This window comes from Pogona vitticeps, chromosome 1, assembly GCF_051106095.1.
Source record: "Pogona vitticeps strain Pit_001003342236 chromosome 1, PviZW2.1, whole genome shotgun sequence".
NCBI lineage: Eukaryota > Metazoa > Chordata > Lepidosauria > Squamata > Agamidae > Pogona > Pogona vitticeps.
Window position 1 is genome coordinate 17,584,505 of NC_135783.1, and position 15,655 is coordinate 17,600,159.

At 39.2% G+C, this 15,655-nt stretch overlaps 1 protein-coding gene across 6 annotated transcripts in view; it reads left to right on the plus strand.

Moving 5' to 3' along the window:
- Window positions 1-86: 86 nt before the first annotated feature.
- Window positions 87-15,655, plus strand: part of ARHGEF33 (Rho guanine nucleotide exchange factor 33) — a 40,880-nt gene continuing 25,311 nt past the window's right edge. For 4 of the 6 annotated variants that reach the window (XM_078382865.1, XM_078382866.1, XM_078382867.1 and 1 more), the window contains exons 1-4: window positions 87-692; window positions 2,784-2,965; window positions 11,069-11,118; window positions 14,325-14,489. In XM_078382865.1, coding sequence (XP_078238991.1) covers window positions 2,872-2,965; window positions 11,069-11,118; window positions 14,325-14,489 — 309 coding nt within the window. In that variant the 5' untranslated portion in view covers window positions 87-692; window positions 2,784-2,871. The remainder of the gene's footprint in view (window positions 693-2,783; window positions 2,966-11,068; window positions 11,119-14,324; window positions 14,490-15,655) is intronic. The other 2 variants (XM_078382869.1, XM_078382870.1) reach the window with 1 other exon arrangement.

The window sequence follows — 15,655 nt, forward strand, 5'->3', positions numbered from 1 at the left end:
TAGAAGTTAAGCCCTCTGATTACATTATTCTGATGAACAAGAGTGATTTGTAATGCAGAATTCTCTTCTTTTCCTGATTCAATAACATTATAAATACTGCACTCTTGCACATGCATACCACAGTATCTAGAGTGTATATGTATGGATTTTATCTTCAACCCACTGTGATCTGGGCTTGGTACTTTTTTCCGCCAACCCTGATCTTGGCTATAGAAACTATGTTTAACTGAGTTGGAGTACACCCTTTCCCCTTTCCACAGAAGAGTGGTCCAGCATGAATTCTGCTGGTTGGAGCTGGCTCTTCTCCCATCCAATTAAAAGAAATCCACAGAGAACATTGCTTGAAGCTACCGCTGAACTGATAGTCCTTAATCTCTACTAAAAGAAAATGCATACCAGAATTTACAGTTTTAACAAACAACACAATTGTTTAAATAATTTGGCTTCTTGTTAAATTCATAGCTGGGTTACCCAGCAGGGAGAGACACAAGGTTGTGACCTGAGGATTGCATAATTAGAAAGCTTTAGATTAGATATGCTTGAATTTGAAATTAACTATTAGCATGTGATAGACCTACTTCAGAAAATATGAGGCTCCTGTAGTTGCCTTCTTGCTTTCCTTTTAGACAGTCATTTGTTTTGGACTCAGCAAGGTACTGAAACTGCAAGAGAGAGAGAGAGCACAGCTGGGGGTAAGTTTAAAATGTATTGTTTTTCCATTTCATAGAGCTCATTAAGTGCTTTTAATAATAACACAGTTAAGGTCTACTTCTGTGTTGTGATTAGCATGATATTCACAAGCAGCAAAGTAATTTTCTAAGAGTTGGATTATCTAGTTTAACACATCAGGCAATAGTGCAGCACAATTCTCTCCATGTTTACTCAAACTTAAAACAGACGTACTTCTGTTACATGAGTATAGAACAGAAGCCTAAAATTCAATTCTGTGCGCACTTACCTGGAAGTATGTCACAGTGAAATCCAAGGGGCTTATTTCTGAGTAGTGAGAACGAGAAAAAAATATGAGAGGTAGGATTGTGATGAACTTATATTGTTTGGTTTTGCTTGAAATATTTATTGCCTGTTTTAAAGAATAATAGCATACATAATGGAGAGGAGAAATACTGCTTGACTATTGAAAGGTATATACTGTAAAATAAAAATGTGGTAACTTGTTTTCATAGCACCAGAGCATATTGGAAATGTTATGACTTAAAGGGTGCCGTAATTAAAGTTTTATTTGTTTTATTTCTTTAAACCAAAAAAGTCTCTTTTAGACTTAACAAAAAAAACAAACAAACATATATTCCTACATAAAGTCTCTTAGGGAGGTCTGGGGGGAAAGTGGATTACTATTTTATGGTTTTAACATTTAGAAATGTACCTGTACAGTTTAAACACATAGCAAATTATAACTTCAAAAACAGATTTAAGCTGCAGTTCAATTCCCACTTACCCAAGGAAAGCCCCATTTGATTCAGCAGGGCTTATTTTCTGAATAGACATGTATAACAATGGTCTTTAACTGCCTTTTAATAATAATCACTACATACTAAAGGCATAACACAGTTAAACCCAAGCATTTTAAAATCCCCTTGATTTACACAGGCAAAAATGAGTATGTGTTTAATATTGCAACTGAAATTGGTAGTTTCAAGCCTCCACTAAATCTTTTTTTACTACCTAATCATTTGTTCGGGGTAGTATAATGTTAATGCTGATATAGCATATCATCTTCCTGTGAATTTTTCCTTATCAGCTTCCTCTAATATTGATGTCCAAAATCAGTTATACCATTTCAAACTATAAATTTAATTGTCCTGTTGTTTCTTGTTTCCAAAACCCAAACTTGTAGTTTCAAATTTTGGATATAATGCCTCTGCAAAGCAAATGTAAAATTGCAGTGCTTCTGGCACTATCGTTCAAAGGATCACCTCTTCCCCTAATGGATTCTGATAAGAATAGGCAACTGTGATCTCTGGGTGCTGTTCTACAGCTGCTGTCATCAGTTCTAGCAAATGTACCAAGGATAATCGGATATTAGTTGCAATTTTAACATTTTGATTTTTAAAATTTCACATGTATTTCATATACATCCATAATTTTAAATTGTGCAGTGCTCTCATACAAACAAAGAAAGAAACTTGCAATCCACAGCCATTTGGAGGGCTACTGCTGTGTGACCCATGCTAGATCTTCAAGGAGGCTGCTTGCTTTTTTTCATCTAAGGATGGCGGAGATGGACCACCTTTTCTGCGGTGGCCCCCTAGTTCCTGAGTGTCTTTTCTAGGGAGGCTCACTTAGACACATATATTAATGCAGTCAACACCTTTTCTATTTTAATATTAAATATTATTTTAACCTTATTATAATTTTAACATTTACAATATAGTCCTGCTGAGGTGGAATGCACAAGGCAGGATGGTGTGAGTGTGGAGGTGCACTGATCCCTCATTTAACAATCCTCACTGAGGGCAGAAGTGCCCTAGGCCTTTTTGTCTTTTGCTTGCTTTAGGTTTCTCCTTTACTCAAAGCCTGATGACAGAAACAGCTGAGCCCTTCAACAATTTGGCTGGGAAGGTCCAAATGCCATTCCTCTGGTTTAGAAGGTTTTTTGTGGAATCCTTTTAGCAGAGTAGGGCAATTGTTCATAGATACAGACATGAAACCATGTTTATTTTATGAAACGCAAGTTATTGAATTTATTTTTTCTCCAGGGCATAGCGTGTCTGTAAAAAGTAGATCAATAACTCCATTATACTTTTGCCTCCATTGAAAATTAGGAATTGAATCATCTGATTCATCACTGAACTCACATGTTCAGTTCTTCAAAACCATGGGACGGCTTATGGGGTTTTCTGAGAACAGTAAATGCTCTTTGAAGAAAGGACAGATGTTTTGACTGGATTTGGAGAAGGAAAAACACCGAAAAATGTAAGAAGAATGGATTCAAATAGAAAAGAAGGTAAATATACATTAGAAAATAAATGTTCAAATCTGGACACAAAGTTCTCTTTCATACAATATAACCTAGATTTAAAAGCAGTAGTACCCAAGATTAGACACTGGAGGGCAAGCAGAACAAAAGCATAATTGTGTGGCTTATAGAAACATGGCATGCTGACATGGGAAGATGATCTGCCTCCAGCACAGAAATGATGCATCTATAAGAACCATATATTAGCGCTCAGTCAATTTCAACTGAAAATTTCATAAACAGACACATGTTTGTTATGTCAGGCATGGCTGGCTATCATTCTGATCTCCAGCGCTTGTGGGCTCATTTTGAAGATGAGACTGTGACTGTCATTCATGCTGAGAGCCCTTTCTCTTAGGCAACTTTCAGTGGAATTTTCAGTAAGAATTGTAAATGTCTTGAAAGAACCACGATAAATCATTTGTCTGGCACGGCACATGTTGTCTAGCTTTGTACATTTGATTGAACAATAGTTACATATGATGCAAATAGCATGATGCTTGAATTTTCCTTCCAATGTGGTATGCAAAAATATCTAAAGTGGATGCAGGGAACAAGGATTTTTCCCCTAATCTCATATTCCACTTTTAGTAGTATGTCTCTATTAAGCAGCTCACGATTAGCCCATGTAGCAATGTCGGGGTCCCACGTGAAGTATTTTTCCCCTAAGAACCTGTTTAAACATTCAAATTGCCATGGCAGAGCAGAAATATTCTCCCATGGATTGAGGTGATTATGACATAAGTAAGTAGAGATCAACTCCACTGCTCTCTCCTGCAGTGCATAGATAAGACTGGCTGCATTTGAAGCTTATTCGTTTTGCATTGATTCATTAAAATGACTGACTCATATGTCTGAGTTATATTAGGCCCGTTTCCCACATAGGTCTCATCTCTTAATGGTAGTGGTGCACTTTCTTTTATCAGGTAGTGGCCTTCTACTCAATTTTTATTAATTTAACTTCAAATCTCAGATGTTGGAGCTTCCACCAAAATTTAGAGGTGGAAACGGTACCTGTTGGAGTTCTGGCTGTTCAAGTATTTGAAAGAAGCAGAACATACTCAGATGCCTCCTCCATCCCTGAATTATGTAAAGCTGCCCCATTTAGTATATGTCCATCATGTATCTGAAAAAAAGTCTTTGGCCCTATACCCTTTACAGGGGACTTGGTAGCTCCTTTCATTTGTGAAGTGCAGGAGCAGACATGGTAAAAGCTAAACAGCAGTGCCATGGTATTGCATTTTTATGATAAAAACAAGCAAAGAAGTTCAGCCTCATCAACTTAAGGTACGCGTATACTTATATCGCTGGTCATAAAATTATATGTGCTCATATGATGGAAGATGGAAAATGTAGAAATGTTTTTTTATAATTTAAACAGATTGCTGTATGTCTCGTTTGTGTAGGGAAGGCTGTGAGTTGGAGACTTTTGTGCCAACTGAATTGTTGCCCAGGTACTTGCCAGGTGCAACTTCTTAATCCGTGCTTATAGTTCTTCATTTTTAGATCAGGTTTTGACTAGGCCGTCTTTGAAGGGAAGATTGTCCTCTGCAGCCTTTTCAGATCTGGGATTATCCTTGCTAAGGGAGGGCATGTGGCCATCCCAGTCACTATTACTAAGAGATGAAGATGGTGTAGGAAACAGACCTAAATTAACTCAGACACATAAGAAGCTGTTTTCATTGTTTTGGTCGTCTTTTATTTTCAACACACATCACCTTATTTTGGGGAGGGGATCAGATTTCTCAGATTACACCTGTCTTGACGGAAGTGCTTCTCAGCTAATTTCATGGTAAAGACAACAAAGGTCAGGAGCATCACAACCAGCCACCATTTGCCGATTCTCCCTTTGCTGCACAGTCACGCTCTCTTTTTTGCCCTAAACATGTTGGCAAATAAAATAAACTGCATTTATAAAAATAATAATATTGGGGGATAATAAATGTTTTACATATTTTTGGTACTTACATCACAATAGCCGTAATAAATAATCAGCATGTGTCTCTCACAAGAGGAACAACTTTCCTCTTCTCACAAGATTTCCCATGCTTTCTGGTCACTTCTTTCTCATAAGAAAATACACATATTTTTCCCCCATTTGGTGTGCTTGTCGTTGAGCTTCTGCATGACGACATGGTTATCCTACTTGTACTTCCAGGATTTTGGGGAAACATTGTGGTTTGTTTTTGGACATGTTGTTGTAGAAAGCATCACCTTCCATGTTCAGCAGGCAGCCAGGCCTCAAAGAAAGGCAGGCATTTATGAGGTAACAGCACAGTTGAGATAGTGGGTGCTTGGTTTTATATAGTGGCCAAAAAGGACTTTCAGCCTTCATTACAGCCGTGTATGAGATTTTCAGCAAAAATGGAATACTAGGTAAATTATAATTGCTGTCTGGAGAGAACTAAGCAAGATTTTTTTAGAAGAATTCTCTATAGTATTTGTTGCCTTCCATTTTTTTTGTCAAAAGGAATGCTAACGGAGGCGTACAGCTGACAGCATAGCAAGCCATAGTGTTGTTTGCAGAGAAAGACAGAGATATACTCTGTTTCCCAAAAAATAGGACCTAACCTGAAAATAAGCCCTAGTATGATTTTTTTGGGATGCTCGTAATATAAGCCCTACCCCAAAAATAAGCCCCACTTAAGTGAAACCCCGCCCTCCACCATTGTGCAGCAACCAGAAGAAGATGACATGACTGTATTTGAAGAAATATAGATTCTTGTACATGAAAAAAATAAAACATCACCTGAAAATAAGCCCTAATGCGTTTTTGGAGCAAAAATGAATATAAGACTTTATCTTATTTTCGGGGAAACACGGTAGATATAGATATATAGATATAGATATAGATAGATATGAATGAAACTGCTTCATAGGCACTGGCTGATGTGGAGAGGGTTTTTTGGTGGTTAAATGCAATAATCTACATACCCAAGTAGCACCAATTGATTAATTTGAAGATACCTTCAATGAATTAATGTCCTCAAAGGAATGAAAACACTCATTTGATGTCACAGCAGGAGATAAATAGAACAAGAACCCATTTCATTTTTATGTGTTCTCTGGAGGATGTGCATACATATAAATTATCAGTAGCAAAGGATGCTGTTTAATGGACACTAGCTTTCTCATGCCTACAGTATATAGTGAAGCAGCCACTTAGAGTCCAACTAGATATGGCATTGTGTGCTTATGAGGAAAGTGTACAAATGTGAATGTCCAGGCTGAGAAAACATAAGGCAAAGGAAGGATTCCACTCCTTCCCTCATCATAATAATTCTGATCCAGACTGAAACTCTTGCAACTCCTTCGCTGTGTGAGGAGAGCTATTGGTGGCGGTGCCACTGGCAGTTCTCTGCTAGAGAGGAGAGAAAATGATCAGTGTTTCTCAGCTATTTTTAACTCATGCCTCCATCTGATAAACATAAACATTTAATGGCTGCTTCAAGTCCATCAGCTACAATATTTTTATTGGAAAAAGTACTAAAATTAATGTTCAGCTCTTCACATAGTCATTTGGAAGTGTCATCAGGGCTTCCATATGCCTTAAGGCCTACTAGTGATATACCAGTCCAAATTCCATCCGGACAGGCAATTATGTGCAGACCTCAAATGGACCTTTTGCTAGAAGATCCTCCTGAGATTTTGGAAAAGGTCAATTTTTGGACTACACCTCCCGGTGACCATGATGGCTGGGACATTTTGAGAGTTATACTCCCAAAAAGGGACTTTCCCAGGCTATGATTCTCTTAAGGAATCTCATCTGAGCACTTAGACAAACTGCCCCATGTTAAAAAAAACACCCTAGCCTTCCCCAACCCCATGTCCTTCAAATGTGCTGAACTGTAAATTCCACAATCCACAGACAGTCCACCAAATCCAGAGAGCACCAAGATAGTGAAGACTACTTTAAAGTATATCTGATTCTTATACTGTTTTTGGATGAATAACAAAAATAAAAATAATTATGGTATCTTAACAGCTGATAGATTTATTCCAATGTGAATTTTTAAATTACAATACACTTCCTCCTCAGATCAAGAACACTGCTTTTAAAGTGGTCTTATGTAGCTGGGGTCCCCAGCCCACGGTCCACGGCATAGTACCAGGCCTTGGCCTTGGTAGGACTCAGCTGCTGAGACAGAGATCCCCCCAGCATGCATGGCTACCTGCACGTACACATGCACACGCGCATACACGCACACACACACACAAATCACATATACCCCACCCATTCATGCACAGATGCATGCACAACCCCCACATGCACGCACGCACGGCCCGCCCACAGATGCACGCACGGCCCCCCACATGCATACACGGGTGCATGTATGCCCTGCCCACGCATGGACAGACGCTCCCCCGACCCCCTGCATGCATGCTCAACTGGTCTGTGGTGCCAAAAGGTTGGGGACCACTGTATATAGGATGGCTCTTGTAATATTGTTATTGAAGCAAAAATTGCATGCTATATGACAATTTTGTAAATGAATGCAGGAACCATTCCACCTCCATAGCAGAGAGGAATTAGGTGGTGACCTGGCAGGAATATACACAAAGAATCTGTGCAGCTACTAAGGCTGAAATTGAATTTTAAATGTAACATAAGTTATATTGATTGCTCATACGACTAAGTCAGTGTTTCATCCAGTATGTATAGTGAACACAAACAAGGGCAGAAAGATTATCTCTTATTTTCTGACTTGCACATTTCATCTTGGTTAAAAGAGGACATCATTCACTGTGTAAGTGAACAGTTAAGTGCTCCATTTCATTACTATGCCCAGGCTCTCTGGAGGTTTAAGATAATGAATATCAGACGGTATTGCCTCAGGGTTTCATCTTCCAGACTAAAAAGCAATTATATTTCGTGCACACTTTGGACAAATGTACTATCAATTCCCCTCCCCAACATTAATAATATCCGGTACTTTAAAATATATTATTATTATATATTAAAATTTATTATTTTAAAAGCATTTACAATCCACTTTTAGAGCAACTTTCTCCCAAAACAATATTCAAAAGAGACAAGATAGACGTTACAAGGGTTGTGATACAGGTGATGTATCAAATTACATAAAAGCAGATTTAAAAAGGTTTCTGAGGCTAGTTGAAAAGCCAGAATTGAAAGGGACAAAACATATTCCAAAATTGGGAGGCTCCATTCCCTGCTGTGTCTCCACCCTGTGTGGCATTGAGCAACCTGCACAGTCTGAGGATGCCCTCAGAAAGAGGACATGATGGACCACTTCTATGTATTCTTTTCCTAGAAAACTCTGGAAGGGGGTTGCCACAGGTCAGAATCAACTTGGCAGTATGCCATTATTTATTATATGTTGCTGAATTGCAACATCTTTGTAGTACTGTGAAGTACTGTGGCCTACAAGCAATTGCTAGTCCCACCTAAAACGGAACCATTCAGTCTGCGAAAGTTACATAAGTTTCAGCTGAAAATTCAGGGGTTGATTCAATTAGTCTATTTTAACTGGAATGAGTGGCTGGGTTTAGGCCTATGACTTCACAGTATATTATGCCCTCTTTTTTAAAAAAAAACCCACATGAAATAGAACAAAGCAACAAAACCATTTCCAAAATTTCTGTAAATCTCAAAAGTTTGGAGAGCCAAACACAGACTAGTATTTCAAACACAAGAAAACCAAGGCCAACAACACTATGGTGATGGTTGGGAGACCAGTCAGTTTAGGACACACTTCAAAGGTGGCAAACTTTGGATAGTAAAGTCCATTAATAGTACAATATAGTGGTGCCTCGCATAGCGAGGTTAATCCCTTCCGGATTAACCATCGCTATGAGAAACATCGCTCAACGGAACAAAAAACCCCATTAAAACGCATTAAACTTGGTTTAATGCGTTCCAATGGGCCCTAAACTTACCGTTGAGCGAAGCTTCTCCATAGGGGCGGCCATTTTCGGGCCCTCGCAAAGCGAGGGCGTGGCGGGAAAAGTTGCGGCAGCCATTTTGGAACCGCCGATCAGCTGTTTTCCCCCCGCTTCGTTGTGCGAAAATCGCTAAGCGAATCGCTTAGCGATCGTCGCACAGCGAAAAAACGCCATAGGGGCCATCGCTGAGCGAACGCTCCAGCGATGGCCCGGACCCCCTCGCTATGCGAATTCATCGCTCAACAGAGCGATCGCTAAGCGAGGCACCACTGTATTATTGTACTGTTGTTTACTGTTGTTTACTTGGAAATAAATCTTACTGTATTCTATTTACCTTTGATAAATTCAGCCTAAAGATATAATTACAGGACTGTTCCAGCACCAGGGTAGTGCCAAAGGGGTGTCACATGTGCAGTGTATATATGAGACACCATTGTGGAGTTAGCATCCTCATCTGGTTTACTAAGAGGATTCAGATCTCATATGAACTCTGTAGGGGCTGTAGTATGATTGGATTCACTCCAGGCAGTCAGATGTCCAAAAGCATTTCTAGCTCAACTGGATCCTTGATTATCCCAGTATGCACTCTCCCACACATTGTATCATTAATGTAAAAAAAAAAAAAAGCAAAGTGGGCTGCTTATATAATGCCCCATAGCACTTAAAGGACTCTCTGGCAGGTTCTACTAGTTAATTATGTAGGCTACACATTGCACCCCTAGTGAGCTGGGTCTCAATTTACCAACCTTGGAAGACTGGAGGTCTGAGTGAGCCTTGAGCCAGCTACCTGAGACTGAACTGGGATAATGAGCAATGTTTTTGCCTGCAATACTGCAGTTTAACCACTGTACCACAAAGCTCTTTACATATGAATGGAAAAAATGATGGTAATTGATTAGGTATTTGTTCTTATGTAACAAAAATATGAAATGAGTGTAAGCATCCACTCTCCTGTTGCCATACTAAAGTACCAGCCTTATCTGCTCCTCCCTTGAAATACTGATACAGTAGACAGCTTCAGGTGCTATAATTTAGGACCTGATTGGGCATCCTTCAGTCTCGAGAGACTATGGTAATGTGCTCTGAATAAAGTTCTTAGAATAGCATCTAGTGTGGCTGAGAAGGCCAATTCAAGTGTGACAATCCCTTCCATACTGAAGACAAATACAATCTGTCCCCTGTCCAGCTCCCTGATTTTGCTAGTTTTGGGACCGCCTCTTGGCCTCAGCCTGCTGGGCAAGGGTCTCTTCAAATTGGGAGAGGCCATGACGCACCGCCTGCCTCCAGGCTGAAAGCTCAGACGTCAAGGTTTCCCATCTGTTGAGGTCCATTCCTAAGGCCTTCAGATCCCGCTTGCAGATATCCTTGTATCGCAGTTGTGGTCCCCTCTGGGGCGCTTTCCCTGCACTAATTCTCCACACAGGAGATCTTTTGGAATCTGACCATCAGCCATTCTCACGACATGCCCGAGCCAATGTAGACGTCGCTGTTACCGAGATGTATACATGCTAAAAATCCCAGCTTGTTCTAGGACTAAAAATTCCAGATCGATCCACCTCATTTTAGGAGACTAGCAGAAAGCATAAATTGATGTCTGAATGGTGCAATGAAACTTTTAAAAGTGTTTGTTTTAGTATGTTTGGGGGGGGGATATTATTTGATGCTCTGCTCCGGACAGCAAAATCTCTTGGATGAACACGTGTAATCCTAGTTTTTGTCTAATTACTAAATTAAAGCATTATAAATCAGTTTCAGAATAGTTACTGTATTTCATTCTGTTTCACAGTGTATTCCATCAGTAATCAAACTAGCCCAGCTGTAGCCTTCCATACCAGCACTGGCCACTGCTTTGTAATTCTGGAGTGGGAAACAATATTTGGATGAGGGGCAAGATTACCCTCCACTAACCTTTGCACATGGTACATTATATTGAAGGATAGTTGGAAATTCCCATCCCTTGCTATACCTGGAATATAGGTAGACATCATTACAGATGATTCCTGTGCTTGTGGCACATGCGTACAAAAAGGAGGAAGAGAAAAAGTCAACTTCAGAACAGAACTATATGTTCCAGAAAAGAGACAGATTTGTATCTAAAGTGGACTGCAAATCATTATGCTCCCATTTTATATATAGTAAACCTAATAAGTCCCGTTAATTGACTACAGTTCTTTATTCCCACAGGAGAAACTGAAAGTGTGCCAGTGATTAATCCTTCAACACAGATTGCCCAGGTAACGATGAGCAAAATGCTGAGAATAATCCCAAATCTTAAAAGAATTAGGGAGGTTTTTGATATGTATTAGTAGAAATCAGACCCATCATAAAATCAAAATGAAATTTGCGAAAGAAACTTGGTATAATGTGAATGCTGTTGATAATGAAAAAAGAAAACATATCTGACACTTAAGAGGCATGTCAGGGTATATTGTCACCATGATAGTCTTTCATTTTGTGTTAAATGATCTGAAGTCAATGCTACAATCTTTTATTTTAGTGTTTAGTGTAACTAGAAGTCTTAAAGTTGAGAGCATGTTTATTTTTGACACCTAGTTGCCATTAACCATCAATAGCTAGACATTGTGGGGATTCAAATATAAATGTTTTCTATCACACATCCAAGGAGGCACCTGTGTGTACACTGCTGTGCATGTAGTTACTGCCCAGAAATGGGTACAGTATATGGGTGTAACACGTAACACGTAAACCTCACATTGGCCAAACTCCTTTTGTTTAACTGTGCAAATAGCATAGCTTTTGGATACAAATTGCTTCAGGTTAACAAATCACTGTAGATATTATCAGTTGCATACTAAACCACACAGCTCAGTATGCAACAGATAATGTTTATGTTGATGTTTAAACTTGAGGCAATTGCCTCCAAATGTTATGCTCTTTGTATTGCTCAGTGAAACTCAGCTAAAGGCTGTGGGTTCTCTTATGAAGTCAGTCCATTTCATATTTGTCCTTCCTCTTTTCCTGTCAGCTTCAGCTTTTCCTAGCACCAACATGCATACTGTGGTCATTAGGCCAGGACGAAAGGCAAAATTTGTGCCCTTATGCTTGGGCTGATGAAAGTATTACCCCCCAAATGAAATGTGAAATAAATTTGCATGGCAAACTGCATTTTACAAATGAGTCGTTTTTCTGACATTATCTACATGCATTCCATTTTATAATGAGCACGTCTGAATGATTAGTATCTAGTGTTACAGTTTTAAAATGGACACCATGAAAAGAGAGGAAGGGAAGGAAAATGGGGGCAAGTGTAATTAGGAGAAGAAAGTATGATTATCTGAATTACATATCTGAATTACTTTTGGCTTTGCCACAATAATTGGGTCTAGTGTTGTTGAATTAAGGATCCCCCAAAAGGTCCTCTTATTAAAAGCTCTGCTCAGGTTCTGGCAAATTAAAGACTTTGGTTTCCTTTACTGAGTCAATCCACCTCATGTTAAGCCTTGTTCTTTCCCGGCTGCCTTCAGTGAGCAGAAAACAGTGGGGAAAGGATTGAGTACTTTCCTTTCAATTCGTTGCTCAGAATCACAGCATCTTGAAGCTGCTGTTCCTTTTAAAAATATTGTGGCTTTCTTACATATTATTTGCCAATTAAACTGCCTACTAAAGAAAGTATATATGCTCAGGTGAATATAGTAGGCAAAAAAGAATGTACTTGGCTTCCTGCTTCTGATATAATTAATCCTTATATCAAGAAGCAACTTTACTCCACTTTTGTAGCTTACATTTTTCACTTTTCGTAGGATCTATATGGCTTGCATCAATTCCTTGGTTTTCCTGAGTAGAGTATTCCATAAAATAATCTTTGTGCTGTTTCTGACAGTTTACATGTGCCTGCCTCCTGCATGACATTGAAATCTGCATTATAGAGAAAGGTGTGTGGAATTTATGTCTACTAACTTGTGGAGAATCATGTTTTAAAGCAGGACACTGTATTAGTGAGTCTTGGCAGGTATGAAATATCTGTGGTTCTCTGAGATTATGATAAACGATGAAGAATAATGAGGATGTGGAAAATATGCAGTATCTTACTGCAATCTGGACAAAATGAAGTACAATTTAGGGGAAACAAGCAATCCCAATGGAACCATGACATCAATGTTAAAAAAATACTGTGGGGAGCATGGGCATTTAAACTGTTGCATTGTGCACATACATGGTGATTCATGTACACATACTGATGTAGCTGACATGCAGGATTAAGATTGTTACAAGGGTAAAAATGTTAAAAACCCTTCATAATATACACAAATGTCACCCTCTAGCTCTCCTCCCATTGTAGTCAAAAGCACTTCCCCTCCAGTACTCTAGAGCAGTGGTTCTTAACCTTTGTTACTCGGATGTTTTTGAACTGCAACTCCCAGAAACCCCAGCCAGCACAGTTGGTGTTGAAGGCTTCTGGGAGTTGCAGTCCAAAACTCCTGAGTAACCCAAGGTTAAGAACCAGTGCTCTAGAGCTGTGGTCCCCAACCTTAGGCTTCAAGATGTTCTTGGACTTCAACTCCCAGAAATCCTGGTCAGCAGAGGTAGTGGTGAAGGCCTCTGGGAGTTGTAGTCCAAGAACATCTGGAGGCCCAAGGTTGGAGACCACTGCTCTAGAGAATAGTACCTATTGTGCAAAGTGAGATCCTGACATTGTACCAAGGGTAAAGATGGTCAGTCCTTTCCCTGAAATGAAGTAATATAAACAGAGTTATTTGCCTTACTATGGTCCTGCTTCACTGTGATCCCACTAGCCACTATTACTTAACCGTTTTTAAACTAAAGTGATTCTGAGATGGCCATGTGCTCTATTTTACAGAAGACAATCCTCTGTCTGAAGATGTCCTTTATGAGAATGTCCACTTTGAGATATAAGTGGATATGGGAAATAATATAGAAACTGATTTAATAGTAATAAGAAGAGGGAACTTCAAACAGAATCTGTATGAAAAATTGCATTTAAAAGTGGACACAGAATATATTGGGAATTAAAATAAAGCAAGGAAAAAGAGGCCAAAGATCATTTTGAAGAAGTCAAAATGCACAAGTTGTTAAGAGCTGATTGAGTAAGGAAGTTGAATGTTATGTGAAAGGGATTCTAGTGGTAGAAGGTTACAAAGCAAGAGAAATGCAGGCAGGGGTAGAAAAGGTAACATCAGGTGATACCTGAAGAGTGACAGCTACAGGCTAGTCATAGAGAAAGGCTTTACATGGCTTGCAGAAGACCTCCTGCTCAATCCTGGCACCTCCAGTGAAAAGTGGATGACTCTTCTTTAAGGTTGTTCGCTGGAGACCCTGGAAAGCCAGAGTGGACAATGCTGGGCTAAATGGATAAATAATTCGACAAGATAAGGCAGTTTCATTTGGTGTTATGTAAGAAGAGAGGGAAAAGCACCCATGTTTTCATTAGGAAATGACAGGTTGGCTCTGGTTTGTACAGCTGCAGGCTCTGGCTTCTGAGCTTAAGACTGGCTTCACTGAAGCTATGCAGGAACTTTCAAGAATTCAGCACGGGGAATATGCTCTTGAGGAGAAGGTTCAAAGCTGCCGGTGTGCAATGGAGGAGAAAGTGGCAGAAATGAAGAATTCACTAAATGGTTTCAAGGTGAGTGTCGTGCATTAGCAACCTCCCCTAATCTCTACAGAGGACATAAAGCTTGCTTGCTTTAGGACTGGAAGGAGATGGACCCACCATACACCATGGAGAGGTAGAAAATATTGGGTGCAAGAAATGATTCATTGCCAAGCAGATTTCCAATGTATTTCAAGTATACAAGTTTTTTTTCCAATGGGGATAATAAGCAAAAACAGAACAGAAAACCTTCAGGCTTCTTCTGTTTTACATTGTGTTGTTATTCCATGGCAGGCATGGGCCACTCATTCTGTTTCCAATCTGTGCCATCCATAATTTCTTCCCTTTTGTTTCTGCTTTCGTGTACAGTTTTCTGAAAGTCCTTGTGAACGTCTAATTAAATGTATATTTATTGTAGAATACACATTTTAAAATAAATTTTGATACAGTTTTTGAGCCAATAACTGGCTCAACTGAACAGATGAAGTAGTACAAAGGTTTATGAATAAATTAATACTGCAGTCCTGTAGATGCCTGTTTGAAAGTATTTCTGAGATCAATGGGGCTCACTCCAAGATAACATTACTGTATATGATTACAACTTAAGTGCACACAGAGTAAGTATATCCACTGCACACATTAGATCTAGAGTTGCAGGTCATATCCTCAAGCATCACTACTTCAGATTAAATAGAGCTATTAAATTACTTGAGAAGTTTAAGGAGATTTCTGTTGGTTTTTTTTTCTGTTTCTGTTAGCTCGTAATCTATGGTACCTGTGTTCATCACACATATCTTTAGGGATGTGTGTGGTGAAAATGTTAGTATTTAATCTGGAGTTCTTTTGGGGCTGCCTTTGTCATTTTCTTTAATTTTTGGTGTACTAGGACATTTGATTTACAGTACATTAAATGGAAAAGCCTCTTTTGGGTCATTCATTTTACTTTTCCCCATTCATGTTTTCTAACACTCCAGAAACCCTAAAAAACCCTTTAAAACTACTCCAGAAAAGCAGAGCCAAGGAAACAGATTCAATCTGCTCCAAAAGTAGGCACCAGTCCATGATATAGAAAAGTCATATCAGACCTGTTCAGACATTAGTTTATATTAGCACAACCAAACTACAGTATGAGTCCCATGCCATCTACCCAACCCAAAAGATTCTTTGGGTCTGGGCTGCACAATCGAAAAAAGGCAAGA